The 8,705-nt window shown below is 61.4% G+C and overlaps 1 protein-coding gene across 3 annotated transcripts; it reads left to right on the top strand.

Moving 5' to 3' along the window:
* The first annotated feature begins 397 nt into the window (after window positions 1-397).
* Window positions 398-7,803, top strand: LOC308608543 (melanoma-associated antigen D4). 3 transcript variants are annotated; one of them, XM_081221744.1, is made up of 13 exons: window positions 398-485; window positions 1,446-1,656; window positions 1,903-2,733; window positions 3,121-3,327; window positions 3,433-3,496; window positions 3,725-3,804; window positions 4,195-4,286; window positions 4,926-5,005; window positions 5,090-5,132; window positions 5,549-5,611; window positions 6,597-6,711; window positions 6,983-7,413; window positions 7,605-7,803. In XM_081221744.1, the coding sequence occupies exons 2-13, from the start codon at window positions 1,447-1,449 to the stop codon at window positions 7,612-7,614; spliced, it is 2,226 nt and encodes a 741-aa protein (XP_081077870.1). In that variant the 5' UTR covers window positions 398-485; window position 1,446; the 3' UTR covers window positions 7,615-7,803. The 3 variants fall into 3 exon arrangements, with proteins under 3 accessions (XP_081077870.1, XP_081077872.1, XP_081077871.1); XM_081221746.1 differs by having other exon boundaries at window positions 6,983-7,425; XM_081221745.1 differs by having other exon boundaries at window positions 1,416-1,656.
* The last annotated feature ends 902 nt before the right edge of the window (window positions 7,804-8,705 follow it).

The following is an 8,705-nucleotide window of genomic DNA, read 5'->3' as shown; positions in this document are numbered from 1 at the left end:
TCACGCTGGGGAAGCAGGGCTCAGTGTATTCCAGACCACACTGGAGGAGCTTAGAGGCAAGGGGGAGGGCAGGGCTGAGAAGCATTGTGCAAAAGTCGGGGGACTGAGGGTATATGATGGATGGGTTGGAACCACAGTACAGGGTGTGAGTGCCCGCGCCTGCGATCGGGGGCGCGGAGGAGGAGGTGGGGAACGGTGAGGGGATCTGGCGGGAAGGAGAAAACGCCCCCCACCCCGCCCACCCACGGGCGGAATCGCATGCGCACAGGGGACCTGGTGGGAAAGGCTTTTGTTGGGAAAGCGGGCCGGCTGGAGGGGTCCGCGCATGCGCCGGCTGCCCAGCCGCGCGGCGCGGGGGGGGCGGGGGGGAGTGCGCGGAGAAAAGGGGCGGGGTGGTCGGAGCTGCTGTGCTGGCAGCAGTAGGCGAGGGCGCGGCTGCGGGGTTCCTGGTGCTGAGGACGGACGCCATTGGAGCCCCAGGGAAGGTAAGGATCCAGCCCCAGACAGGACCGGGGGAGAGCGAGTGGAACGAGGGTACGCTGTGCCCTCCCTGTACCCAATCCCCCGCCCCCGGATCTGAACAAAGCCCAAGCACGCAGAACCTGAACCCCGTTAGACCCGCGGTCTAGATAGGAACCGCCCCCCTCCACCACCGCCAGACGTAGGCTCCCCGATCCGAGCCCTACTTACACCGGAGCCCACCATCCGAACCCCTTTAACAGACCCGTGTGCTCCGTGCTGAGCTTCCTTAGAGCGGAGGCCCCACCTCCACCCCAACCACTCTGAGATCAACCCAGTGGAACTGAACGTTTTGCCCCCTTCCTGGAGTTGCAGTCCTGGCCTCTGAGACCTCCAGCGCTCCAGTTCGAGCCTCACGTAGCCCGAAGACCCCCACCCCATCCACCTTGAGCGCTCCTGTATGAGCCCAACCTAGACCTGAATCAGCTGAATCCCCCCCACCAGCACTTAGAGGGTCCCTGGGATTCATTTTCCCAGAGCTTCCAGCGGTCTCCGTTTGTCTCAGCCCTCTCATGTCATCTCCTCCCCACCGTCCTGGCCCCCTGCTCCAGGCATTAAATTCAGGCGCTTTATTTCTCCCTCTCTCAACGCATCTCCTATGGGACTCTTTGGACCCAAGCCCACCAGTGCACCCCCTGTTCAAATCCAGCCGCTGGGCCGGGGAGCCTGCCTGTCCTAAACTCCCCTTTCAGTGTAGGGTCTCCTCCGACCTCCTCTATCCTTCTCTTAGGGCTCTGTCTCTGAGGGAATCTACCCCAGCAGCCCTCACTCCCCCACCCACCCCGACCTTATACTGCCTGGTAACCTGATGATTGCAGCCCCCCACTTCCTGAGAGATCCGGCCTCCTGCTGGGTCCCGCCCCCTCCCCCTGAAGAAGGCTCCCCGTCCCTCTCAGGCTGAGCTCTCTTCTCCTTGGGACCCCCAGCATGGCTGAGGGAAGCTACCGCAAAGAATCTGAAGGGTACAACGTTGAAGACATGGACGAGGGTAGTGATGAAGTCGGGGAGGAAGACATGGTTGAAGGCAACGACTATGAAGAATTTGGTGCTTTTGGAGGCTACGGAGCCCTCACCAGCTTTGACATCCGTATCCTCAGAGCCTTTGGGAGCTTGGGTCCAGGCTTTCGCATCTTAGCGGTGAGGCCCCTTGTCGGCCACCTGCTAGCCCTGGGCCTTCCCTCCTGCGACGTCAGGGAGGATGGGAGGAGGGGGTGGGTGAAGGCTGGAGTTGAATGGGGAAGGACTGCCCAGCTTCACCAAACCTTCCCTCTCTTGCTGGGAGAAAGCGGGATTTGGGAGGGTCCGGGGGCTGGCCGGGGGCTGGCCAGCACAGGGCGAGTGTGTACAGCTGTCTGCCTTGCCCTCCCCTCCCTGGTCTTGCAGAATGAGCCCTGGGAACTTGAAAACCCTATGCTGGCCAGGACTCTGCTGGAGGCATTTCGGATGGATCCAGAAACACTTGCCAACGAGCCGGCTGCCCGTGCTGCCAACGTAGCCCGGGCCGCCTCCTCTAACCAAGCTGCTCGGGCCGCTGCTGCTGCTGCCCGTGCCACCTACCATCAGGTGGTCGCTAACCACTCAGTGGCCACAGACCAGGGCTCAGGAGGCGATACCCAGCCCATGACATCCGCTGCCGAGGCTCAGGCAGCCACCCTTGAGACAAGCCTTGCTTCTCCGCACAGCTCCCAGACGCTAGTCAAGAGCGAGATGGCCACCCCAGGGGCTCCAGCAAGGTCCACGCAGCCCCAGACATCCTCCCGGGCCCAGGAGGCTGCTGCCGAGGGCCCTAGTACGGCCTGTGCTTTCTCCCAGGCCCCGCGTGCCAGTGAGATGGATGCCACCCGGCCCAAAACAGCCTTCCTGGGTCAGAACGATGTCTTTGATTTCACCCAGCCGGCAGGTGTCAGTGGCATGGCCTTCCCACGCCCCAAGAGACCTGCCCCGGCCCAAGAGGCTGCCACAGAGGGCCCCAGTGCTGCCTCCGGGGGGCCCCAGGCAGCCTCTGCCGGGGAGGGGGCAGCCACCCGGCCAAAGACGACCAAGTCTGGGAAGGCTCTCGCCAAGACTCGGTGGGTGGAGCCTCAGAATGTTGTGGCAGCAGCTGCTGCCAAGGCCAAGATGGCCACGAGCATCCCTGAGCCTGAGGGTGCAGCTGCCACCTCTCAGCAGAGTGCGGAGCCCTGGGCCAGGATGGGAGGCAAGAGGACAAAGAAGGTGAGACCTCCGTGCTGCCCCCAGCCCCCCTTGCTCCCCTGCTTTCTGTGCCCTCGCCTCTCCCTGCCTCCTCCTCTCCCTCCCCGCATCCCCTCCCCTCCCATCACGTCCCCTCCCCTCTCCTTCCCTCCCCTCTGCTCTCAGCTTGTGCATGTTTCTCCAAGACAGGTTCACTAGCATGTTTTTACTCCACGTAGTCCCTACCCTCGGGCCTGGAGGGAGAAGCAGGTTGGCTCAGTGCCTGGCACTTAGTAAGCACTCGGCACGTGTCATCCGTTGTTCCTACTACCCTTATCTCCAAGTACGTGCTCTGGTTAAGATGTGTGCCAGGTGCTTTTGCACGGGCAGCCTGGTAGCCCTGAGTCTCTCCTCTGTCTAATGGTACAGTCCAAGCACCTGGATGACGAATATGAGAGCAGCGAGGAGGAGAGAGAGCCTCCTGCGGTCCCCCCGACCTGGAGGGCATCGCAGCCCCCACTGACGACTGTGCGGCCTCAGATGGCCCCTCGGCCCCCCATGGCCCTGAGGTCCCAGGTACCCTCAAGGCACGTACTGTGCTTGCCACCCCGCAATGTGACCCTTCTGCAAGAGAGGGTAAGAAGCCTGCCCTTCCCCCATCTCGCTCCTCCCCTCCCTTGCGGGGCTGTTCTTTGAGGTCGCCCACGCCTTGGTCTCCCCGTGTGCTCCCTCCTTCTCCAGGCAAATAAGTTGGTGAAATATCTGATGATTAAAGACTACAAGAAGATCCCCATCAAGCGCTCAGGTGGGCAACCTGTGCCCCCTCCCTGAGCTCTGCCCTTTCCCCCACCCACAACCCTGCCCTGTGGGCCTCCCATCAGGTGCCCCCACACACACATCAGGCCTGGCTGATGGCTGCATTTGCACGGTGTGGGGTCCTGAGCGTGCTCCCTTCAGCAGGGCTGACAGAAAGGCTGCAGCTCTGTGGCCCCTGCTCAGCCTCGGTGCTTTGCCCACCCCGCCCCTCCTGCAGACATGCTGAAGGATGTCATCCGAGAATACGACGAACATTTCCCTGAGATCATTGAACGAGCGACGTACACTCTGGAAAAGGTGGGTGCGGGGCCGGGGGCAGCTCTGTGGAGCAGGGCCCGCAGGGAACCCTTGCCCCCTGCATCCCCTCGAGGCCCAAGGGCAGGACTACGTGCTCTGGAAGGAAGCCCTCCCCGGCCTCTCCACCTGGGAGCTTCCTCTGCCTGCCTCCTTCCCTCCTTCTTGCGCTTCGTGCTCGCTGAGTGTCTGTGGTCTCCTGAGGTGGATCCCATTGTCTCAGTCAGCGTCAGTGCTCCCACAGGGCACTTCCTCTGCGGCCCCTCTTCTTCCTCCTTCCCCAGGGCTTGGGGCTCCCCGCCGAGGAAAAGTTCTAACGGGGAATTGAGTGACTGCCTGCAGGACACCCAGCATGGTTGTTTGATCTCACATTCTGTTTTCTCCCCCATGCAGAAGTTTGGGATCCACCTGAAGGAAATCGACAAGGAAGAACACCTCTACATTCTTGTCTGCACACGGGATTCGTCAGCCCGCCTCCTGGGAAAGTGAGAGAGCACAGGAGGGTGGTGGCCTTCCTTCGTGGTGCCTCCCTGCTCCTCTCAGAGAAACGGGAAAGTGGGGTTGGGGGGCCTAGCACGGCTCCCACCCAGGGTTAGCAGTGCTGAGCAGTTAAGGGCTGGCAGGGCCAGTAGCCTGGGCCGAGGATTTGCTGCTCTCCGGGTTTCGCCCCTGCCCACCCGTCCCCACCCCCATCTTCCTAGGAAAGCAGGCTCCTTGGTTGCCTCTCCCTGCTAAGGTCCTGGCCAGGGCTTGGCAGAGTGGGCCTCGGGAGGCGGACGGGGGTGTGGGGGTGCTCTCCAGTGGACTTGTGCTCCCGACACAATGCGCAAAGGGCAGGGAAGGTCTGGATGTGCCTCTGGACACAGGGTTGCCCACCGTTTGCTCCCTCCTAACCCCATCCTCGGCAGAGCCCTGGGAGGAGGTGTTAGCATCCCCATTTGGTGGATGAAGGGAGTCAGTCTCAGGCCGAGGAATGAATTGTCTGGACCAGGTAGCACAAGCCATACAGAGTGGGAGGAAGTGCCCTGTAGCCCAGCAATCTGGGAGAGGCTAGTTGAGTGAGCCGGCTGTGGTCCCCCTGGGCAAATGGCTGCTGGACAGGCTCCCTCTTTCTATACCTTCAGGACCAAGGACACTCCCAGGCTGAGTCTCCTCTTGGTGATCCTGGGCGTCATCTTCATGAACGGCAACCGTGCCAGCGAGGGTGAGTGGCTGGGCCTGCAGCTGGGGGGTTGCCCGCCGTCTCACCTCCGTGTGCTAAACTCTTGTACCTCATCTCCCCTCGCAGCTGTCCTCTGGGAGGCACTACGCAAGATGGGACTGCGCCCCGGGTATGATTGGGGTCTCTCGGCTCCCACTCCTCAGTGTGTCTGTCCTTGGGCACAAGAGGCCCCGGGATTGCAGTGGCCTAGTGGTCTCTGCGGGGCGTGGCGTCCTGGACTAGGTAGAGCGCAAAGGGTCCCACCAGGGTGCGTGGGGAAACGGTCCTGAACTCTGAGCACCCCCTCTGCTCTGTGTGCCTTCCCTGTTCCCAGATGAGAACTAAGAGAAACCATCGGACCTGGGGGCTCCGTCAAACCCCTCCCTGGGGCATCGCTGACAAGTGGCCGTCTGGCCTCTGCTGCCGGCCCAGGCGTCCATGGGGACACCCCACAGGCTGGGAAGCTCTCAGTCCTGCTGGGAGTGCTCCGGCCCAGCCCGGGCACTGCCACTGTCTCTAGTCATGCGTTCCTTTCCTTGCACTCAGGGTGAGGCACCCATTCCTGGGCGATCTGAGGAAACTCATTACAGAGGACTTTGTGAAGCAGAAGTGAGTATCGACTGAGTTCACTTTGCCTCCCACTCAGGCCTTCCTCGTGTGCTGCTCTGGCTGAGGAAGCCATTCCCCAGCCCATGTCTTAACACCAGAGGGATGGGTGTCTGGTGTGAGTGTGGGGTGGGGGGGAATGTGAGTGTTGGGGGGAGGGCAATTCCAGGGAGGCTTGGGGAAAGGGAGCACATGCTGACTGCGAGCACCGGGTGGGGTGGAACAGCCCCCATCTCGTTCAGCACCTGCCCTCTTGGCAGTGTCCCCGGCTTTACATCTCAGGAGCCTGGGGCTCAGAGAGTGGAAGCCTGACATGGCCCAGGCTGGGATAAGGCCCATTTGGGCCTGGAGCCCAGCCCCGCCGACCTTCTAGCCCAGGCCCACCCTATCCTCGGTGCTTGGAGATCTCGTGTGCCCTCACACAGGCCCATATGCATGTTCACCACCAATCCCCCCCGCCCCCCACACCACACACACACACACACACACACACACAGATGGTCGAGAGTACGCATGGAGTCCACTGCTCTTGGTTGACTGTTTCTTCCCGTACAGTCATTTTCTGGGGTGGACTGTCCCAGGGTTCAGCCAGGCCATGGACGAGCCCCATGGTGGGGTGTGCTCAGAGCAGGGGGCCTGAAGAAATGGCTCCTCTGTTTACAGCACACGCAACAGGAACCTGGGTTATTGTGACAAAGGGCACAAAGCTCGTGGCCTTCCTATGAGCAAATACGCTACACGTGCCCCCTGCACCTCCATATGCCTGCTGGGCAGGACCAGTGGCCTAAGGGTGTGAGCACCTCAGTTTTGGAGGCGGAAACCCCTGGGAGTGAGCGTGGGAGAGAGGCAAGGGCTGCGGGGCCAGGGCAGGCCTTCTGCGGCAGCCAAGCTGCAGCCTCGGGGCTGGGAAGGGGCCACCTGGGAGCCACTGGTGCAGCAACAGGTCTGCCTGGCTGGAAGCAGAAGTTTATTTTCCTCTCTCACGCAGGTACCTGGAATACAAGAAGATCCCCAACAGCAGCCCACCTGAGTATGAGTTCCTCTGGGGCCTGCGCGCCCGCCACGAGACCAGCAAGATGAGGGTGCTGAGATTCATCGCCCAGGTAAGGTAGAGCCTGTGTTCTGGCTGGAGTTTCCCATACCTCGTTGGTTGGCTGAGGCCCAGAAAGGTTCCTAAGTCACTGACACAAGTTCACTGACGTAGTGAGTGGGTGGGGCGAAATCCCAGGTCTGGCACAGAATAATGGGAGCCCGATTCCAGTCGTGTGGATTTCTATCATGATTTTGCCAAGCGCTCAGGAAGGCGTATGGCAGGAAGCAGGTGCTGAGCGAGGTGGGGTAGCTGTTCCGACGGCTGCTGTTCTTCCACCGCAGTATCAGAACCGAGACCCCCGGGAATGGAGGGCTCATTTCTTGGAGGCTGTGGATGATGCTTTCAAGACGATGGATGTGGATATGGCTGAGGAACATGCCAGGGCCCAGATGAGGGCCCAGATGAACATCGGGGAGGAAGCTCTGATTGGCCGGTGGAGCTGGGACGACATACAGGTCGAGCTCCTGACCTGGGATGAGGACGGAGATTTTGGCGACGCCTGGTCCAGGATCCCCTTCGCTTTCTGGGCCAGATACCATCAGTACATTCTGAACAGCAACCGTGCCAACAGGAGAGGCACCTGGAGGGCTGGCGTCAGCAGTGGCACCAATGGTGCGGCCAGCACCAGCATGCTCGATGGCCCCAGCACCAGCTCCACCATCCGGACCAGAAACGCCGCCAGAACCAGTGCCAGCTTCTTCTCCTGGATTCAGTAAGATTGGAGGTCATTAGATGAGACTCTGAAGGATGGGGTGTGGAGGGAGTGGGAGGAGTCAGGGGAAGGCCTGGGGAGTCGTGGGGGAACGAGGACAGCCTGACGGGACACTCAGTTTGTCCTTCCTGTCCCTCACGGTTCACCTGTACTGACCTTTGTGTGCTGGCCTTTGTGTCTCCCGGTTCCAGGCAGCGCTGAGGAGCTGCAGCAGTCCCCTGCCGAGCCAGAGTGCCTCCTCTGCCGCCTCCCCGACAGGGCACTCTAGGCAGCCGCTCCCCGGCCGTGGAAGACGGCATGACGCGCTCTCTGCCCTTCCTGCTTCCCTGTGTGCTTTTTGTCGTGCTGTCGTGTTTTGGGTATCAGTGTTGCATTAAAGTTGCAAAATCAGTCGGACGTCTTCTCCTTTTCCTGGGCAGGTGAGGCTCTGAGTGGCCGGTGGTCAGGCCCTCTGGGACAGGCGGGGGCCGCCTCTCCCTAAAAAGCAGGCGGGTGTGGCTGGGTCAGGCACTGGGAGGCGCGGAGGTGCCAGCTGCGTGTGGAGGCCAAGAGTTTCCAGGGGTTCCGGTCCATACGGTTTCATGATTTCCTACACTGTGTGGCCCCGGTTAAATGCCAGTGGGGGTCCTCAGGAGAAGGGGTGGGGTGGAGGGCCGTGAGCTGGTGCCACCTTCCCTCCCACCAAGGGACGGGATCCACAGACATCCCCTAGGACCCACCTGCGCCGCATCTCTGGAGGCGCTGCCCTGGAATCCTTCCCTCATCATCCACACCATTTCAGGACCTCCTCCCCCAGACCGAGTCTTAAGGACAATGAGGTAGGCCTCACAGTGACACTCTCACCCCTCCAGCAGGTAGAAGGAGGAGCCATTACTGCCTCGAGAGCCGATTCAGTGAAAGAAAGCTGTAGGCAGACCTGGACAGCCCATTGCCAGTGACCGTGACCCGAGGCCCTTTGGGAGGCTCCGGGGCTCTTCTCCATGGAAGCAGGGCTCTCCCGGCGAGGCCAAGGCCAGCCTAGGTCTCTGTGTCTTCAAAGGCTGCGTGATGCCTGCGGGGGCGGAGGCTAGAACTTTCATTCCCCAGGTGCACGACAGTGAGGGCAGAGACACTTTGGAACCCTGGGAAGGACTCCGTAGCAGGAAGGGGCCGTCTGGGGCTTTTCTGGGTCCCCCAGTGATGTCCACAGCTTGGAGGACAAGGCTCCAGGTTAAGAGGAAGGAGAGAGTAGTGTAAGGACCCAAGCCCGCCCCACCCCCCCACCCCCCACTTGCCTCTTTGCCCCAAGATGT

The sequence above is a fragment of the Mesoplodon bidens genome (genome assembly GCF_964165515.1).
Source record: "Mesoplodon bidens genome assembly, chromosome: X".
In the NCBI taxonomy this organism is placed as follows: domain Eukaryota; kingdom Metazoa; phylum Chordata; class Mammalia; order Artiodactyla; family Ziphiidae; genus Mesoplodon; species Mesoplodon bidens.
Note: the sequence above shows the minus strand (reverse complement) of the source record. Positions and strands in the feature narration are given on the sequence as shown.

Bases quoted from the DNA above. Each gene is read 5' to 3' on its own strand.
- LOC308608543 (XM_081221744.1), top strand. From the start codon at position 1,447: ATGGCTGAGGGAAGCTACCGCAAAGAATCTGAAGGGTACAACGTTGAA. The intron at 2,734-3,120 runs GTGAGACCTCCG...CTAATGGTACAG, and splicing joins GAGGCAAGAGGACAAAGAAG to TCCAAGCACCTGGATGACGA. The intron at 5,133-5,548 runs GTATGATTGGGG...CCTTGCACTCAG, and splicing joins AAGATGGGACTGCGCCCCGG to GGTGAGGCACCCATTCCTGG.